At 30.0% G+C, this 22197-nt stretch overlaps 1 protein-coding gene across 1 annotated transcript; it reads left to right on the forward strand.

The window, feature by feature from the left end:
• Nucleotides 1-2402: 2402 nt before the first annotated feature.
• Nucleotides 2403-8292, forward strand: LOC105111981 (uncharacterized). The gene is made up of 13 exons (XM_011007512.1): nt 2403-2617; nt 2851-3210; nt 3683-3784; nt 3872-3928; nt 4823-4888; nt 5620-5796; nt 5915-6001; nt 6111-6175; nt 6254-6330; nt 6745-6791; nt 6905-7035; nt 7270-7339; nt 7461-8292. Exons 2-13 carry the CDS (start codon nt 2869-2871, stop codon nt 7983-7985), a joined length of 1746 nt encoding a protein of 581 aa, XP_011005814.1. The 5' UTR covers nt 2403-2617; nt 2851-2868; the 3' UTR covers nt 7986-8292.
• Nucleotides 8293-22197: the final 13905 nt, after the last annotated feature.

Raw genomic sequence — 22197 nt, forward strand, 5'->3', positions numbered from 1 at the left:
ATACTCACATAACCTAAACAAACCTAAAAGAACTAAAAAAAATCAAGAAAAGACCAAAATAAAAAAATAAAATAAAATCTAGATAGTAGCTAAAACAGTCTCACTATTTAGACGATAAAGCAGTAGCCAAAATGGTCCAACCATTTTGAGAAATGATCTGACCCTTTTCTCAAAATAGCTAATTTGTTTCTAGAAAAATTCCAAAAACTTTTAAGGTTCTTAAAAAATGATTTAATCGATTATAAAATGGTCTAACTGATTCTGCTAACAAGAAGAAAACTATGTCTAATGACTAGTTTCTTTTCTAAGCATATAAATAGCCTTTTACTTGCCCAAAACAAGTATGAAACTTCTAAGAAAAAAAAATATAAGCACACTACCTCTAAAAAAACAACCTATAATATCATTTGTTTCACTTGTAATCATTCAAAAACAAGGTTAGATGTGAATTGACAAAAATCTTTCTAAAAAGTTTAACTGTTATTTTAATTAACTCTACTAAGAGATTATATTGTGGAAAGTATAAGTAATATTCCAACACTTGGAAAAGTCCCCTAGAGATAAAATTATGAGTGATTTAATACTTATCCTTTAACAAATATTGATGAAAGGTTTTTTAGTCTTTAGCCCGTAAAAATATTAGGGATAATAATTTGATCCTATGCTCGTAAAAAGATTGGTTTTGATCTTATACCTGTCCAAAGATTGTGTAACGGTTTGGTCTCACCAATTAAAAAGACCAGATGGTTTGGTTTCACCAATTAATAAGATTAGTGTGTGATCGTAAAACTCTTGAATTGAAGTTTAAAGAAAGAAATAAGTGATTTACTAAACCTTTATAAATCTTGGTGAAATTTCTCTAAATTCTCATTCTTTAATTATTATATTTATATCGTTTATTGATTTGAGTGTTAAAATTACATGTTATTAGATAAAATAATTTCAATTTATAGTTTTACTTTGTATATCTAATTCACCTCCTTTTAGATGTTTATGTTACCTTAATTCTAAAAGAATGCACAAATAACATGACATAATGGTCATATGTTAGGATAAATGTTAAGGTTTCTAAAATAGTCTTTTTTGAAATCCTATATTCTCATGTCACTTCTAATAAAGCATCATGCTAAGCTTTAAGATTATTTCAAACCAGTTTTTAAAAAGTTTTATTGGTTAATTATGTTTATTTATTAACTTGGATATAATATGGAGTAGAATGACTATTCTGAATCTATACTCCTTTGTACATTGATTCATATAATCCTTAGTAAATATTAATTTTTAGTTAGTAGTAATAGTTTATAGGAGTTCAAATATGTGGATGATTTGTTCTTTGATAAATATTTCTTGATTGATCAATTGATCAATGATAGTTTTAATATATTTAATGAAGTAATCCATAGCTATAAGAATATAATTTTGTCTTTTTAATCAAGGTGGGTGTAATGTAGGAGTTCAAATATATGGATGATTTGTTCTTTGATAAATATTTATTGATTGATCAATTGATCAATGATAGCTTTAATATATTTAGTGAAGTAATCCATAGCTATAAGAATATAGTTTTGTCTTTTTAATCAAGGTGGGTGTAATTTGCTAATAATATACATCATTCATCCTCTACATGATTATGGTTTAACCACTCTATTAAACTCTAGCCACTATATTAAACTTCATCATCATATATGTTGTATTGATCCAAATTGTTAGCATTATTAACATCCTTTTACTTAACTAATATAATTCTTGATTATACTTGGTTAATAAAAACTACGACTCATGATCAACCACCTTATTTTAATTTTTAATTGTGTTATCGACATGAGAAAGAAAAATATTATTTGTTTTTTGTAAATGCCTTTTTTTAATATCTTAACATTTGAAAACTTGTTAACACAAAACATAATAAATAAAAATGTTAAAATCATAAAATGGATGAGAATTGGCTTAATTGTGTCAAGAATTTAGTTTCCTTGAAAATTCTTATATTGTTGCATTTTTCATATCTTAGAACCAAAACAATAAAAAAGTAATTAAAACAAGGGTTAATATCAAGTTACAATGAAAACTCATTAAAATGATAACAAACAGGTTAAAATAAAAAACATACTACTTGCATTAAGAGTGCATTTTCCATGGAAATTTTTATATATTTTTTATTTTTTTAAACAAAATAATAAAATAAGTAATTGAAACAGGGGTGAAAATCAAGTTACAATAAACTCACTTTGTTTCATATAGTATAAAAGTAAATATATAAATTTGTTTAGCAGAAAGATTGAATAGATTATAGTTATGGATAATAAAATTAAATAGTAATTATTGAAGGTTAATTATAGGTGTTTGAATACCAAACATGAGTTTTTTTTTTAAAAAAACAAGGTATAAATATGAGCTTTTGGTTGATTTCCAAAAATGGATCCGATCCAAATTGAAGGAGTTGTTTGCCTCCGAACCAGAACCCAAGGGATCCAATGGCGTCTGTTTGATACTTGATAGCCACCCGGCAAAACAATGCGTCACGTCTTCGATTATGATGTGCGTGTGAGAGAGATGTGATTTAATGTGAACAGACAAGAAGAGAAGAGAGGAGAAGCCCATACTTTTATAAAATCTGGTGAGTAATGTGAGAATCTTGTTTGATTTTGCTAAAATGCTAGTCAGTCATCAGATCTCATTGTGTTTCCTCTATCAAATTGAAGCCACCCCATATCCATGATTGATTGATCATTTACATTTCTTTCGAAATGCTAGTGAGAAGGGTTGTTTTTCTTTTTGGTCTTCTTCAGATTTATCATAGCTTTGAAACTGAATGGCTTCCTTTCGTTCATTCTCGGCCTTCTTTCGCAGTTTATAGGTGACGACACAATGGATCCTGACCCATCTACTCAACCTCCTGTTGTTGAATCTTCTAACAAAGACTCTCGTAATCTTGAACAACATTCTATGTCTGCGGCCACCCGAAATCATAGTTCGAGTTCGAATTCGGAGACTGAAGGTTTTGGAATTTCTGCATTTTCTCGTTTTACCAGTGGCTTTGGATTGCTGCTTCCTAATACCGAGGAGAGCAGTCAAGGCAACGCAACATCTACGCAAAGCGGTGTTTTTGAATCATTCACTAAAGGATTGGTTGATTCGTCTCGAAATGCTGTGAAGGCCATGCAGGTAAAGGCGCGGCATGTTGTTTCTCAAAATAAACGGAGATACCAGGTAGCTGCTGTTACTGACGCGTTAATTTATGTTTAAGTTATAGCTGAATAATGGATTTCATGGCAATTTAAAATTTTCTCACCACTTTGTTTTGTCTTAAAAGTGTTGGCATCAACGAAAATGTATTCAAATTAGTTAGCTTACAAAGCCAAATCATTTACCGATGAGTAAATATTTAAACGGTCATAATACAAGTAAATCAAACTTGCTCTGTTGGTGGACTTGATTCTTTATTGTACATTTATTGTCTTGTACCTGGAGATTGATCTATCAAAATCCTACATTTTTTTTCATGTATGCATTTTCTGGATTGGTTATTGCTTCAAAAATTTTCCTCACAGGTCAGGTTATTTATTCCTGTGCCTTCTCTTGCATGAAACAGCCCAGCAAGCATTCTTCATGTTTTACTTTTGACATGCATATCTACGTTTTCACCAAAAGTAAAGTTGATTGCATCATCACATATATACAGGAGGGAGGATTCGATTTGGATATGGCTTATATCACTGAGAACATAATTGCTATGGGTTTTCCTGCTGGTGATATAAGCTCTGGACTTTTTGGATTCTTTGAGGTGAAAACATTTTCCATTGCGCATTCTCAATTTCATTGTGAAGTTTAATTTGTCTTCTAAACAATTATGAACTGAAAATCGATACAGGGATTCTATCGAAATCACATGGAAGAAGTGATAAAGTTTTTTGAGATCCATCATAAGGTATGACCTTGTTTTAATTTCTGACTAGATGCGTGACAGTAAGAGAATGTGGTAACAATTTATGAGTTAGAATAAAAAACTGTCATCTATTTATATAAAAAGGTTCAAAATTTCTGATTGATTAGTTTAAACTGTAAAGTTAGGGACTTTGAATCTGGATGTACCTTAAAGATGGTGTGATTATGGATCTATCATAAACAATGTGAAAGAATTTCAATATAATCTCGAGGAAAGAACACAATCTCTATGAACATGCATAGGATGGATAAAAACTAGATTGAGAATGTTGTTAATGATTCAGATGGAACTGGGGTTCAATATTTGCATGTAATAGATTGAACACTGAAAAATATACTTTAGGAGGTCAAGCATGCTTAAACCTTGCTTGAATAGTCCAGGTCTCTAATCATTAAGTTGGAGTACTTCAAGTGGAATACTTAATATCTTACACGTGATATGGCTTTATTGATTAGACAGAACTCATTCCAGGACTTAAATGGTACCTTGAATCATTCTGGTCATCGACTAAGAACTGAGTTTTTTATCCAAAAGCATCTGTGCAGAGTTTTGTAAAACGTTTTTAGCTAGGTATTGAAATACTTTCCTTTTATTACTGAAATTTTATTCCTGCTATCAAACCTCTAGAGTAATGGCTTTAGGTGCTGTTTATTACAGTTCTGATCCTGAACAACCTGGATTCTCTTTAAAATCACTCTGTCGTATGTCAACCAATAGTCTTATTCTGCTGTTATTATTTTCAGGATATATTACATCCATTGTTTTTGTATGCCTATTATGGTTCATGGATTCACCTATAAAGAATCTGCTCTGCATTAAGCCAGTCTTTATGTTATGGAGTCCCATTTTGCTGATATCATCATGATTTCTGTTCAGGGAAAGTACAAGGTATACAATCTTTGTTCAGAGAGATTGTATGATGCATCACGATTTGGAGGAAAGGTGTGGTTTTCCTCTTGATTTGTATTTATGTATTCTGATTGTCTTGGATATTAACATCAAAGCCTAACATTACAATGGATCTGAAAAAGATTAAAACTCTCTGCTGTCCAGTCTAATTTGTTTGTTCCTGGTATCAATGGCTCTCAAAAGTCTTTCCTGGTTTTGTATTGATCGCAATACTGATTTTTGGTTACTTGTTATACATACTGGAGAACTTTTTTTAATCTTCATTTGTAGATTAAAAACAAAATCCATTCATTAAAAACACTGCCAGCATAATTTCTTCCAGCAACACTTTACCACTGTCCTGATGCTCTTGTCCTAGCTATTCAAGTCACGTGATAAGAAATAATTGACATCATGTTTGTTTCTGTTATGAAGAAATTGTAATGTATATATTTTGTGGATGCCATGATATTGTGAACATATTTAAGAGATAGGAATAACTTGGCTAGGATAAACTGCGACCTGTCAATGACAATATCTTTCCAAAAGTATTAATATTGATTTTTTATGTTTAGGTATAATAGAAATCTATCGCTCCCAAAATGGAACAGTGTTAAAACCTTTTAGGTGACATACTATTCTGCCGTCTTGCATGGCTGTTTGAATTTGAATAACTTAGCCAATAGGGGTTGAGGGTGGGATGGACCAGTTTAACAATTCATTAATTTTTTTTTCAATATTTGTTTTTGGGATTTTTCTAAGTATTTCTTTCAGATCTTTTCCAGGTAGCGTGCTTCCCATTTGATGACCATAGTTGCCCTCCTCTTCAACTAATAACATCATTTTGTCAAAGTGCTTACTCCTGGTTGAAAGAAGACATTCAAAATGTGGTGGTTGTTCATTGTAAAGCTGGAATGGGCAGGACTGGTTTAATGATATGTAGCCTTCTCCTTTTCCTTAAGGTGCCGTTTGGTATTTCATTAAGAATCTCTCTGCTTAGTTAAACTCAGTTGTTTCCTTGGTTCTGTAGGTTTCTTTTCTTTCAATCATATTCTTATTTCATTTTCCTTCTCTGTGCAGTTCTTCCCAACTGCTGAGGAGGCCATCGATTACTTCAACCAGAAAAGATGTGTGGATGGGAAGGCTCTAGTTCTTCCAAGTCAGATTGTTAGTCAATTTCATTTTTGTAATGCTTATTAAGGAGTTTTTTTTGTGACTTTGATGGGGTTGCTTTTATTTGCATTCCATGAAAGTAATTATTTTCTGCTGTAACCAGAGGTATGTCAAATACTTTGAGCGGATCTTAACATATTTCAATGGAGAAAATCAGCCCGAACGAAGGTGTAACTGTGGGCCCTCTTCTTTAACACACTTCTAAAAGTTAGCTTTACTTGGTTACTCAAGTTGTCTTTGACACAGGTGCATGCTTAGGGGATTCCGGCTTCACCAATGTCCGTATTGGATAAGGCCCTCTATTACTATCTCTAACAACAGTGGTATGCTTTTTCCTGCAGCAAATTCATTTTTCCACCAGTTGAGCTGTATTGGAGATGTCTCAATGTTCACACAAATATGCATGATAATAAGTCCTACTCATAGAGTCGTTCATTTGTCAATTATTTTTATTGTACTTGTAATGTGTTTGCCCCAAAATGTCCCTGACACATTCTGACCTGCCTACATATGTGATTTGGCTTTGTGTATAAAAATGTTTACTAATCTTAAAAGCAAAACCCCTTTTAGTGCTAACACTGATTTTACTGCTTCTGTTTATCATCACTAAAATTTGCAACAGAAGACTTGTTTTATGCGAGGAAGGTTTTATTATTACATGATACTTTTTTATGTCTCTTGGTTACTCGTGTTTGGATGATAGCATAAACAGAGATGTTTTTCCTTATTTCTTGCAGGGGTTCTGTTCTCAACCAGAAAGCATCCAAAAACCAAGGATTTAATGGTAGGTATTTATGGAATTTATTTGGCTATGGTCTCAATAGTTGGTGTTATTTGTTACTTTGTCCAATCTAATTTTAAATTTCTCATCAAGTTTTCTCAAACATGCTTCCGCAGCCAGAAGATTTCTGGATCCGTGCACCTAAGAAAAAGATGGTAGTTTTTGCTCTACCAATGGAGCTAGGTCTAACAGAGCTGGCCGGGGACTTTAAGATCCATTTTCATGATCGCCATGGAGATTTCTACTGGTTTGTGAACATTCACACATTAAGCATGTATCTGTTTGCAACTTAACATTTGTGAAGAAATAAGCTGAAAGAATTTACCTCTATCCAATGCACTCTAATCAATTGATAAGCCAAAGTTGATAAATTTTTTCTTGTCATTAATGTTTACGGGTCCCATTTGCTTCCTTATAGCTTTGTTGTTCGTAACTCCAATTCTTGAGGATTAATTCTTTTTTTTTTCCCCTCATAATTCAGTTGGTTAAATACTACAATGACAGAGAATAGAAAAATTTTAAATGGCTCTGATCTTGATGGTTTTGACAAGGTATTTAATAATTCAATCTTTCTGGTTTACATATTTAGTTGTTACATCATGCAACAAGAGATAGATCGCTTACTCTATTTCTTAGACTTGCTTTTGATGATCTTCTGGCTCTTCTTTGCAGAGAAAACTGCCTTCTCCAGGTTTCCAGGTTGAAGTTGTGATGATAGACTATGATGGAACTTTACCTGCAAGGTCTGAAGTTGATTCGGCCAGCAAGGGATCTGATGTTACTAGCTCAGTTCATGTTGCAGCCACAGATGGTGGAGTTGCAGGCCATTCCAACAGAAGTGACATAGCTGAGAATGATGATGTATTCTCAGACAGTGAGGGAGAGGAAACTGGGGTTTCAAAGAGCAGGCAAGCTCATGCCGCTTCTGGAATTGGACTTGCTCATCCCGATCATGCATCTAACACCACAACAGAACAAATGAGGAACTTAACACAAGGAGCTGAGCAACTGTCACTCAGAAGTCATGAACCTTCACAGATAAATGCTTCCGATGAACCAACCGCCAGCGGGGCTGGAAACCCTGCCCCTGGCATCGAGATCCGTCACCTGGACTCTGGAGGAGCCAGTGACATCAAAGCAATTGCTGCTGATGCATCTGTTTTCACTTTCGGAGATGAAGACTATGAAAGTGAGTGATGCGTTGTAAGGTTTACCCCACATGTGAGTAAATTGTGAGGATCTGCAAATTCGCAAGTTAGACAAGTATATTGAATTCATTGTTTTCGTTCCCTTAATTTTTTATGTCATTAACCCTGAAAGTTTGTACCATTTTCCTTGCAGCAACAGCATATTGCCTCAAATCTCTCCTTTTGACTTCTGTTTCCATTACTCAATTATGTTGATGAAGGCTTTTGATACTGCTTGACGAATGCGTCATGAATTGGCCAATGCATATTCAAGTCTTGAAGTTAATCTATTGATTCATGATAAGGAAGTTTCTTCATGTTTTTTCCACATAAATGCATGACAAGACCAGTTAATATATACAAACACTAGTCACAGGGATTGCCAAACAGGAAATTAAAGAGAAATTAATTTCCATTGTCGTGGGACAGGAAAATTCAGAGTGATGCCAGTTTTTATAAATACTGGCGTAGGTTTCCTCCTTTAGGCTAAAACTTTTTGGCTAGTAATGGCACGCGCTCGCATTTGAGAAAATTTTGCAGCTATAAATAAGATATTCTCACGTCATTTATTTTTTATAACTTAATTATACAGACGCATACTTACTGATTTAATCCTAAGAAGTAGGTTATATATGTCCATATCACCATATCTAATTAAAAACTGCATAAATTCCTTTCTAAGTATATTTGATATTATGGTTGTTATGATAATTATAATTAAAAAAAAACAGTTTAATAAAAAGTATTTTTTATAAGGTTTGTTTGTAATTTTGATATGTTTGATTAAAACTACGATTTAAATTATAGTTTAAAAAAACCACCATATTATGTTTGACCATCATATTATGTTTGGTTAATATGTTTTTTGAAAGAGTTTTAATTGTAAAATTATCGAAAAGAACATTATAATTATACATGCACACATACATACATTATATATATATATATATATATATATATATATATTTAAAAAAAATTATATATATTTAAAAAAATACATGATATAAGATTATTTAACAATTAATAAATGCATAATTAACTATTATATATATAATTTCTAAATATAAAATATATCTTGAACAATATATATATTGAACAAATAATAGGAGAGCTTTCATGTAGTAGTTGATATATATATATTTTTATAAAAAATAAAAGATATAAGATTATTTAACAATTAATAAATGCATAATTAACTATTATACATATAATTTCTAAATATAAAATATATCTTGAACGATATATATATTGAATAAATAATAAGAGAGCTTTCATGGATGAGGTGTTGCCGTGTTAGTTATGGCATGAGTCTTAACTTTTCAACTTGCAATAGTGATAGTAATAGGAGAGCTTATATTGGTATTGACCAAAGAAAAATAAAGAAAATAATAGTGATAATAGACAAGTGATGAGAAAAATTAGAATCTGTCAACTCGTGTATAGGGAATAGAGGGGAAGGAAACAAAGGACGTTAGCTCAGGTTGGTAAAGTTGTGTTAATTAATTAGCAATGTTTGTGTGAGAGAGAGAAGAACACGAACACTTCTTCATCTATTTTTATCACCTCATTACAAGGTTCACGTAAATTAAACATATATAATAATTTAAGTTGTGTTGAGAAATTAACATTAGTTAATAAAAATGTAAAAGAGCTTGTGAATTCACTAATAATATCTTTCTCACATAGGAATTGTTCATTAAATCTTATAGTACCTTTTCTTTTCTTCTTTACAAGTAATTTTTTTTAGGATTTTTAATTCAACTTTTTTTAATTTTAATTTTTAATTTTGAATTTACTAAGAATAAAGCTTTATAATTTGTTTTGATTTACTTTCCATTAAATTATGTTAGTCTTATGATTCGAGTGATGGGTTAACTCGATTTTTTTTATCTATTTTTTTTAATTTCATCCTTCAACATTGGATTGATTAGAAATAGAGCTTCATAATTTGATCTAATTTTTTTTATTGGGTTATCCTGATTTTATAACTTAATTCATGAGTTTAATGAGTTGAATAGAGTAATTTTTTGTGTCCTTTTTTAATTTGATTAATTTTTAATTTGATTTTTTGATATTAGATTGATTGAGAGTGAGGTTTCATTTTTAATATTAGATTGATTGAGAGTGAGGTTTCATACTTTATTTTGAATTGTTTTTTATGAGGGGGTTATCCCAATTTGATGAGTGATGAAAATGGGATGAAAAGAAATGAATAAATGGTAGAAATAATAAAATATAAGACGAGTAATGAAGTGGATGACCTTATGAATAAATTTGGAGAAATTGATGAAATTAAAAGGAGAATTATGAATTTTGGGTTCAAAATCCAAAACATCAACAAAATTGGTAACAAGTTTTGATAAATAAAATAAAAAAAATAGTTATGGCCAATTAGTATGGTAATAATGAATAAAACAAAAGAAATGATAATATAAAAAGGCAAAGTGATAATGTAAGAATCAGTTAAAAATCGGTAATGTTATTGTGAAAATGTTAATAAGCTCAATAAATAAGCAAGGGCGGAAAAAATAGAATAAATATATTTTGAGAAAAAAAAGGTCTTGAGAGTTTTGAAGAATAATTGATATGATTTAAGGATTGAATAGAAATTCAAATTTTTTAACAAAAAATCCCAAACTGATAAGTTTTATAGTAACGTGCAACACTTTTAATTTGACCAATCTTGAGAGGGTGAAAGTATTAGAGATAATTCATGAAATGAAAGGGTTTTGGATGATTTAAACACAAATCTTCAAAGGAAAAAATAAATCTAAGAGAAAAAATAAAAGATTGAAAAGTTAGAATATAAGACATGAAAGAGAAAGCTTAAAACTAAGAGAAAGGAAGGTTGCATTTGAAAAAGAGGAAGAAGAAATGGAGGAAATGACTTTATCAATTCATTTAATCTCGCCATTGAAACTATGGGTAATTGATTCTTATGCTTGTGTTTCTTGTTTTGATAAGTAGTTAAAAGAACTAAAAAGTTGGTGTGTTACGTGACTTGAGTTAGGGTTTAAAAAATTGAAAGATGGATGTTTTGTTGGTTTAAATGTGATAACTAATTATGAATAATGTTATTAATGCTTGAAAAAATGTTAGAAACTAAAGAAATTTCATGAAGGTTAGATGCCATGATTGGGCTAAAACTTTTAGAAAAGGAATGATAAAATTTTCTTGTTATGGTTAGTTGAAATTATGTTGAAATCATGTTATACGGCCATGTATAATGTTATTAATATATGGAAACAAAAAGGGGGGGAAAATCCAAGAAGACTATAATCTTAGACTTGGCTGAAACTTAATAATAAGGGTGGAGTTGATTTGAAGTTCTTGATTAAATGGCTTTAAAATAAATACTTGAATGCTAAAAAGATATGTTTTAAGAATGGATTAGGTGAAAATTTCACGAAAAATATAAAAGAGAACTTCAATTCTCTTATTGAGGTAGTTCGGTCAAATGGGCAGTTTAAGAAGGAGGATAGATTAACTTAAATCGTGTTTGTAATTGTCATTGAAATGTACTTTTAAACTTAGTTTGTTGAGTTATGTCAAGTCATGGAATAAATTTCAAGAAAAATCCACGGGTTGTGTCAAATTTAGATTGACCATGAATGTTTTCACTATCCAACTTTTAGCTAAATTTAAAGCTTGAAAATAATTTAATTTGGAGTTGGTTTCTTATTGAAAATTATTAATATAGATATTATCTTTTCATATAAAATTATTCTTGATTAAAATTGAATTATATAACTTCAGATATATAAGTTAAAAACTAAGTAAAAGTCTAAATTGACATAACTCTGGAGAGATTTTGAGTACTACTATGATTGTTGATTTTGAGCTTTAAAACTTAGGATTTTGGAGTTAGTTTTCTCATAAAAGTTATACATATCGATGTTCACTTTCAAATGAGATTGTTATTGATTAATTTAGAGTTATATAACTCTACATATGAGCTAAATACTAAGGAAAGGTTCAGAACAATATATTATTGGATAAATTTCTTATGCTGCTATAAACATTGAGTGTTTCTTTCTTCATGAAAGTTTTAGCTCTATGTCTTAATTTTTTATAAAAAAACAAGTCACGTTCAAAACCAAGTTTTAGAACTTTAGTTACAATAAATACATCAAACAATGTTTGGAGTTAGGTGGATTAAATGAGCCAGGACTAATAAGTTTTTAATATTTGCTTGGAATTGTTATTGATTGAGGGTTCTAACATTTAAGTTGATAAGAATAAATATAAACATGAAAAGTACATATATATGTATTGGATTTTAAGGATTTTCCTTGCTAATGGTTTGAAAATAATAGTTGAATAAGAAGTGAATTGAAATAGTAGTATTAGATGTATTATTGATGATAATTGTATCCTCGATGGTACGTGGAAGGTTATAGGAACATGAAAATATCATAGAGCAGTGACACGTAACATGTACACAGGCTCAAAGTAGGTGCACTGGATATTTGTTTGCTTGTATAATTTCTTAAGCTTTTAGAATTACAGATTCTTTAAATGTAAATGTATTTATATGAATGTTAATATTAAGAATAGGTTGATCGACTAGTTGCTTTGAGTGGATTTAATAATATCAATGTGATTGACTATCAGGTTATTGATGAGTTATTTGGAGTGAATTTTGATAGTTATTATGTAGAAATGAGTTTATGCATTTATGTATGAAGTTTTGATTTTAATTAATAGAGTAAAGTTGATATACATATATAATAGATATGTAATTTTCAAAATGTAAGTTTCACGAAAAGATTAATTTGACTAGATTTCTTAAGTAGAGCTAGTGAAATCATTAAGACTGATGATTGAGATGTTTGATTGATTAATTGCCTTGAGTGGATCTAACGGTATTAGTGAGAATAATGACTATGATATTTGATTAACTAGTTGTATAGAAGAAGCTAATGATATTAATAAGACTGATGACTGAGACATTTGATTAATTAATCGTCCCAAGTAGAGCTAGTGGTATCAATAAAACTGACGATCGAGACATTTGATTTGACTAACTGCTCTAAATGGAGCTAACAAAGTCACTTCATATGATTGTCGGGAGACCTGATTGACTTTTTGATATGCTAATATTATAAAGAGAATAATTATAGAAGATAAAATGTTGATTTATATATAAAAAAGAGAGAAATATATCCTTGAGGTTTATTTTAACCGGCAAGAGGAATGAAGTTTAATTGTGTGAAAAAACATGTAGGTTAGAGGAACCCATTTAATAGTTAGATAATAAGAATAAAAGGCATGTTATTAAACATAACCTTAGAGTGTTAGAGGCTAATTGGGCAAAGATATTGTATTTATGTATAGACTGAGTTTAGGAAGGGTTTTGGCAACCTAAATGATTCTAAACCAATTATGGTTAATGATCTAGATGTATTAAAATGTTAACCGTTTTTGTAATGAATTTAGGTGTAATTTTAGGTTATTTTAATAGTGTGATATATAAGGTTTAAAAGTTATCTTTGGAACAACATTGAGGTTACATCAAAAGAGTTGTTTGACAACTCAATAGAGGAATTAAGGATTGTTGAGTTAGTTTTCAGGGTATTGTGCTAGAAATTAAGATATTGATCTAATAAATAATAAAAATAGATATATATTAATTAAAAAATGTTGAGAACTGTAGGACATTGATAAAGGTAAATGATTTCTGACACGACGAAAAGATTGATGTCTTCTCCCAAGTGCAGGAGTGTCGAAGTAATAAATAACCCGGCAAGACCGGGGTCGAACCACAGGGAGGTTAATTGTACAAATTATAAACAACAACAACAACAACAATAGTAATAATAATAATAACAATAATAATAAAGAAAGAGAAGAAGAAGAAGATGATGATGATGAGAACTTAGAGATGAAATATTAATGTAAGGATTAAACAATAATAATAACAAATATCAAGGTTAGAGGTTCCACTAATGGTATATCAAACAAATATAGTATAAACTCTTATTATTGAATTGGAAACCACACACAAAGGAGGTTCCAATCAGATTATATATTGTTAACATGATTACATTAGTCATCTTATTCAATTAATGCTAATACTTGTAAATCTCGTAAAGCATTCATGATTATAACTTATGTTAACAACAAATCAACTTCCTTTCATAGCTCAGGTGTCGGTTATACCATACATTATGGGCTATGAAAGTGCCAAACATTTGTTGTACCAAGTGTTATACAACATAAATCAAGATTAATCATTTAACAAGCAAAGTATTAAAAAGTGAACAAGATAACAAATATAAAACATGTTAGTATCAAACATTAAAGTCCATATTAAGTTTACATTATACTTATTCTTACACCATTAGTGTAACCTTTTCACCTTGACATAACTAACTTAGCTAGACATAACGAAAGAAAGCAAAATAGATAAACAAAATAAGAACATAAAAGTTAACTAAGTAAAGGAAAGGAAATGAAAAGCATAAACTTAATATTAATGAAAGCAAAGCATAAAAAATACAAAGAGAGAAAGGAAGAACATGATCTTGATCTGGAAACCAAGATGCCTAAATGCATGGCAAATGCCTCCTTTTATAGGCCAAAAATGGGAACTATTGATTTGATGACTAATTGATAAGTGGGTGACCAACTTTTGACTTGGTGACAATCCTTATCTTCTCTTGTCTACCCAAAACGTCATTGATAACGTCAAAACTGGAGCCAGGTGCAAACATGAAAGTTGTAGGCAATTGTCTCAGCTTTCTTGTGTAAAAAATTCAGCTCATTTGGACTTCTAGAACTCCAGATATGGCCAAAATACCAAACAGTGCTCGGGCTGGAAGACAGATTCGGGCTTCTTTGTTGTTGCTATAATTTGGACTTGATAATGGCCTTTTTAGATCTTGGGCTCCATATGAAAGTTGTAGGCCTATGTCTTACCTTTCCATCTATATAAATTGGACCTAAATCTGAGATATATAGCTCTAGATATGACCTAATTACCGAACAGTGTTCCGGTTTGGATTGCACCGACATCTCTTTTCTATGTTTGGCCATCTCTTTATCCTTGCAATTTATGTTCTTCAAGTCATCAATCAATCCTTTTATTTATGTGATAGACCTGCATTAAAAATTGACATTTACCACAAATTATAGGTATCTTATATTATTAGATACATTATTATAAAACATATTTTAGTTAAGGAGTTATTGATACTTCAAGTACAAAATGATGATATAAAACCATGATAAAAATGCACTTTTAAGTACTAATCAATTTCACAAATAAATATCACGGGTAGTGAACCATTGAAAAAGGATGTCTACTCTTAATTTGTGTTGTGAATGGATAAATTATAATGTTTCTTATATATATAATTGTTAACATTATTTATTAGAGAGTTATAATGTATTTATTATATAGATTATAATGGATAACCTGATGGAGTAGAGGATGTCTATTCTTGACTTGTGTTGTAAATGGATAAATTACAGAATGATTAGATAAAATATAATTGTGATATTGATATACATGCAGATGTCAATAACTTAGGAATATCTTGTTTTAAAGAAAACTCTATCTGTAACACCCTGGTTTAAAAAAATAACTTGGTAATTAAATTAGATTGAAGAAAATATAAACAAAGTAAAAATAATAAAATAGGTGAATGTAGTACTAAAACGCTAAAAATGTAAACTTGGTGGAAGAAAATAAACATATCAGACTAAGAAAGAGGTTAATGTGCAAATAATAAAAGACTAGTGGTCAATTTACAAATGACTAAAAGGTGAAGGTCCATGTGCAAATAATAAAAGATTAATAGTCAATGTACTATAAATACTTTATTCTCTCTCATACCACCAACTACAAGGAGAAAAAAGAGGGAATTGAGATTCTTTGATTTCTTTCTTTGATTTCTTGATGAAATCTTCAATAAAAGGCTAACCATCACCACTGGAGCTCTTACTCTGTTTATTGACCCCACTTTCCTAGCATAATTAGTGAAGGCAATAGTTGATACTATAAATAGTACATTAACCCTTGTAGCCTTGGTAGTTCCACTAGCTCCAGTGGTGATGGTATTCATAAACAATGTAGTTACCCTAGTACAAATTGTAAAGATTATAAAAAAGATGAGATGTGAGGTGGATTAGAAAAGTGGAGAAGACCATGATTTAGATAAAAGTGTCAGAAGATTTACAAGTGGATTGTGTCACTAAGCTATTTTTTTTTATAATAAAGTTATGGTGGGAGATTGTAATAGAGAAGGACCACAAAGTTGTGGACATGGAGTGATTGGGTAGAGTTTGAGAATTAATTATATTCCATATATCACCTTAAGATGAAGGAACACAAGTTTTTAGCTTTGAGGTAAAATGACATGTTGGTGCTTAATTATAAGAGAAGGCTTAATGACCTCTCTATATTTTCTCTATATTATTTTTTTATAGAATAACACATGATTGAGAGATTTTGAATGGTTTACTATAAAATTCAAAATAGGGATTGATTGCCTTATGATTTAAGATGATGATTTAAGATGATGAGAGATCTAATAGAAGCAATTTAGGCTTTAAAGGAGTGTTTTGACTAGGATTGACAAAACCAATTTGGGTTTGGTAAAAGAAATGATATTGACTACTTTTTTAGTAAACCTTTTTAGATCGTTTCTCTAAGAAAAGACAAATAAGGATAATTTAGCTAGTTTAATGAGAGAAAAGAAGATAAAAGTCAAGTAAGATTAATTGCTAGGTCTTTTCAAAGTACATGTGGAGGATTAATTAGGGGTAGTTGAACCCTAAAGGTAGTTTTGCTGGAGAAGATTTAGAACAAAGGATCGTTACTTATCCTCACTATATTAGATATAAGTAGTGACATCCCGAAGACTGTTTTACATCACTATATTAATGTTACATTTGTTGACAAAAAGGACACAAATGGTAGGATTATCTATTTTAGGTTGAAGGACAAAAATATTTTAAGAATGATTTCCTTTAAAAAGCTGAGTATGTATAAGATTAAAGACAGATGACACAAAGTTATCAACAATTGGTCACTATGAATAAACCACCTAACCAATACATTTTGGAACGAGTGGTAATAGAGGTTAACCTGAGGGACAGAAAGAGAGGATTCAAGGTAGAGTGTTTCATATGACCTATGAGGATGTTTGAACTGCCCTTGATACAATAACAGATACTTTACTGTTAGAAAATCACTAAATGTATTTTTTTTATTGATCCTAGTGCTACACATTCTTTCTTCCATGGCAAGAAAAATTAAAAGTAAATTAAATGTGCAACCACTTAAACTAGAAAATAGGTTTTTAATTAGCATACCTTTGAAAGGATATTGTATTTGTGAATCATATATATAAGAGTATTAGGGTTACTATGGAAAGGCATGATATGGTAGTGGATTTAATGCCATTAGAGATGGATTGGTTGAGTACCTATAAGGCATAAATGGATTGTTTTACCAAGATAATGACTTTTCAGTGAACAGATGGAAGGAGAATGATCTTTAAAAGAGAGGAAGGTTTTATTGAATTGTGTGCTTTCAGCTATAACAACTAGAAAGTTGTTGAGGAAAGAGTGTGTGGCTTATCTAGCTTAATTCAGAAAGAGATGGAGTAAAACTAAAAAAAGCTTTCAATTATTAAGGAGTTTCTGGATGTGTTCCCAAAAGAGTTACTAGGATTTCACCTAAAAAGAAAAGTGGAGGTTCCTTTAATAAATTACATGGTACCTCTTTTATAACTCGATCACTATATGGAATGACACTAATAGAACTAGTTAAGTTAAAAATTCAGCTACAGAAATTACTATAAAAAAGGTTTATATGCCCAAGTAATACATCCTGAGGAGCTTTAGTCCTATTTTTTAAGAAGAAAGATAGGACTTTTAGACTATATAGATTATAGGTAGTTGGATAAAGTAATTGTAAAGAATAACTATTCATTTCCACATGTAGATGATCTGTTTGACCAACTCAAAGGGGCTAGGGTATTTTCAAACATAAACCTGAGATTAAGGTACTATCATTTAAAGATTAAGAGTAGGATGTGCCTAGGACTGCATTTAAGACTCGTTATGTGCATTATGAATTCAGAGTAATGCCATTTGAATTGACTAATATGCTAGCATTGATTATGGAAATGATGAATATAGTGTTTCAACTTTATTTAGATAAGTTCATATGGTATTTATGGATGATATTTTAGTTTATTCAGACTCATATTTAAAACATAAATAACAATTAAGACAAATATTGTAGATTTTGAGGAATCATTAGTTGTATGCCAAACTATGAAATGTTATATTTACAAAAAGAATATTTATATATACGAGGAAGGTTGAAGTAATGATGAATGGGAACAACCCATAAATATAACTAAGATTCATAGTTTTCTAGGTTGGATAAGATATTATAAAAGACTTATTGAGGGGTTTTCTATGATAGTAACCCCTTTGAATTGGTTAACCTGGAAGGACATTAAATAAGAATGGTTGAGAGTTTGTGAAACAAGTTTTTAGGAGTTGAAAATGAGGCTTACCATTTCCCTAGTATTAACCCTCCCCGTAAGATTTAAAGGATTTATAGTCTATAATGATGTGTCTAAGAAAAGACTTGGTTGTGTTTTGATATCACAAGAGAGAGTAATTGCATATGCATCAAGACAATTAAAATCTAACGAAGTTAATTACCTGATATATGATTTGGAACTAGCCATCATAATGTCTACCTTACATGCGTGAAGGCATTATTTGTATGGATATCAACTTCATATTTTCACTTGTCATAAAAGTTTGAGGTATTTAATGTCATAAAACTCTAAATATATGACAAAGAATATGAATGGAGTTAATTAAATATTATAATTATGTGATAGATCATCATCCGAGAAGGGTGAATGTTATTTTTAAGGTTTTAAGTCATAAAAACAAAGCAGTGTTGGATGAATCAGTGGATTAGCATAAGAAAAAATTTACAAAGTTAAAAAAGATCGACGCCTAATTAGAAGTTAGACATGAAGGATCCTTGTTAACCTAATCAAGGGTGTGGTCTGTATTTTTAAATGGAGTACAAAAAGCTCAATTAAATGATATTAAAATGGACAAGGTAAGAAATAGATGACATCATAAGTTGAAACTCCTTTCTAGATCTTAAAAGACAGGATGATAGTAATTGGCAAAGAAATCTATTTGCCTAATGACAAACCCTTTGAATGTGAAGTGTTGAAGCAATCTCACAAATCTAAATATGGTGTGTGTTATACATCTAAGAAGTTTTTAGATATACAGAGATTTGAAATAATTTTATTGGTGGCTAAATATAAAGAAAAAAATGTCTAAATATATAGCCAAATACGGTGTGTTAATAGGCGAAGATAGAATATCAAAAGTTAGTGAGGCCCTTATAACCACTCCTAATTCCCAAATGGAAGTTGGAGGATATCACTATGGATTTTATATCATGATTACCTAAGGGGAAAAAAAGGTAATGATGTTGTTTGAGCCATTATAGATCATTTGACAAAGTTTATGCTTTTCTTGCATGTGAAAATGATGGAGTCGTTTGATAAATTGGCATGGTTGTATGTGAATATGGTAGTAAGATTACACAGGGTACCAGTTTAAATTGTTTTAGATTGAGATCCCAAGTTCATTTCTTATTTGTGAAATAGTATTCAACATGTTTTAGAGACAAAATTAAATCAAAGTATTGCTTTTCACCCTCAAACAAATATACAGTATGAAAGGAAGAACTAAATGTTGGAAGATTTATTAAGAGCGTGTATCTTGGACTTCAAGAGTAATTAGGAAGACCATCTGTATTTGGTAAGGTTCATATATAATAATGGTTATCACACTACAGTGGGAATGACTTCATATAAAGCTTTATATAAACAAAAATGTTGAACATCAATGTGTTAGGAGGAGGTTGGTAACACGAAAGAGATTGGACTAAAACTGGTACAGGTTACCACTGAAAAAATTAAGACTATAAAAGATCGGATGAAGGTGACCAAGATAGGTAGAAGAGTTATACAAATAATAGAAAGACATCTCTTGAGTTCGATATAGAAGACATGGTGTTTTTAAAGGTTGCACTGTGAAAGCACATGCTATATTTTGACATGAGAGGAAAGTTAGAACTGAGATACATCAAATCTTTCAAAGTTAAAAAGAGAATTAGACTTGTAGAATATAAAGTAGCCCTACCTTTATAATTAGCTAAGATTCATGATGCATTTCATGTTTCATTGCTATATATATATATATATATATATAAACAAAGTAAATCCTTCTTAAGCACTACCCCAAGATCTTTAGAAGTTTAAGGAAGTTCTAATGTTGGAAATAAAACCAATAAGGTTGTTAGACCGAAGCGAAAAGGATCTTAGAATTATAGAGAAGCTCTTAAATAGAGAAAGAGATTTGGAAAAGAATAAAAAATGAGAAGGTATCTCGAACTATTCATAAATTTAGCTATGACGTTCAAATTTTAAGGATGAAATTTTCATTAAGGAGGGGAGAATATAGCACCACAGTTTAAGAAAAAAACTTAACTCGGTGATTAAATGGTTTAAATTATATTAAAGTTAATATAAACAAGGTAAAAATAATAAAAGAGGTGAATATAATACTAAATTGCTAGAAAGGTAAACTTGGTTAAAGAAAATAAATATGGAAGATAAAAGGAGAGGTCAATATGCAAATAATTAAAAACTAGTAACCAATGTACAAATGATTAAAAGATGAAGGTCGATGTGCAAATAATAAATGATTAGTGGCTAATGTAAAAGGAATAAAAAGATGAGGGTCATATGCAAATAATAAGAAATGACACTATAAATACTCTTTTATTCTCTCTCGTGACACTGACCACAAGGATAAAGAAAGGCCTAGGGATCTTTAATTTTTTTTCTTTCACTTCTTAATGAAATCCTTAAAAAAAAAAGAGCTAACTTTGAGTGATTAAAGAAGTCAATAAGTGATAAAAAAGAGGGTATTTGAGTGGTTGTAAGAGTTTAAAGATTGGGAGTTAGGGTTTTGAAGAGATTGGAGGAGACTTGTCTTATTCTTCTAAACTTCACTTAACTTATCATCCATTTAAAAGTAAGAAACTCAATTAAAGAGTTTATTTTAGGTGAACATGTAATTTATAAATGATGACTATATAAGTGTTTTAAATAAATTTAAATTTATGAGAGGGGTTATTTGGAGTGTTGTTCTTATGATTGAATGATGTTTGTTAACATAATAAATGATTGGATAATGTTTCAAAAGAAAGAATGGAAGAAAGGTCATGCTGCAACTTTGTTGGACAATTTTATTATTTGATTTTCATCTTAAAATTGAACTAATAAATGATGGAATTTGAATAATGAATATATGTTGAGTTTCTAACGACTTTTCCATTTGTTTAGTACTTGATTTAAGTATACATCTTTTCATTATGTATGCTTTGTGATTGCGAGTTATGTTAGATGGAATAAAGTCCATGATGGTTTGAAATGATTGTGATATTGAATCATTATATGTTTTGAAATTGTCGGTAATTTAGTACGTACGGTTCATAAACAGAGAAAACTCTACCAAAATTTTGAAAAAACTGTTAGAAATTGAAATTGCATGATCCTTTAAAGAAATGAGTTGTTATTATTGTTGTTATGTATGTGTGTAATCACAATGTTTTTGTAATTATCATGAAAAAGAATAAAGAAGAAATTGTATCCAAATTTCAAGATTGTTATATTTGAATTTCAATATAAATTTAATTGACCTTAAAGAATTAAGAATCACGATAAGTAATTAATTAGTTTTTTTAAAAAAGAGATTTATTCTATTTTTCATCAAGTTCAAGGCTCAAAAACTTTTTAAATTACAAGTTGTTACATTAGTAATAAAATTAATATAAAAAATATTTTGGGTGCAAAACTGATAATTTCTCAATGGTTTGATAGTATATTTTATATTTTCCCTTTCTTTTTTAAGCATAGTAAACCCTTTTATTAAAAAAAAACCATAGAAAAACTTTTTGCCTTTTTTCACATAATTTATAAATTATAGCTTTCATTTTTTATAATCAATTCAATAAAAAAAAACAATATTGCTTGACAAACCCTTTTAAATTTTTATTATTATTTTAATACTAATGACCTTTTTTGTTGTTAAAATCTTAGTTAATCAATAATTTTCTTTTCTTTGTTAATTTCCAATGACTCTTTTCTATC

The sequence above is a fragment of the Populus euphratica genome, unplaced genomic scaffold (assembly GCF_000495115.2).
Source record: "Populus euphratica unplaced genomic scaffold, PopEup_1.0 scaffold316.1, whole genome shotgun sequence".
Lineage (NCBI taxonomy): Eukaryota > Viridiplantae > Streptophyta > Magnoliopsida > Malpighiales > Salicaceae > Populus > Populus euphratica.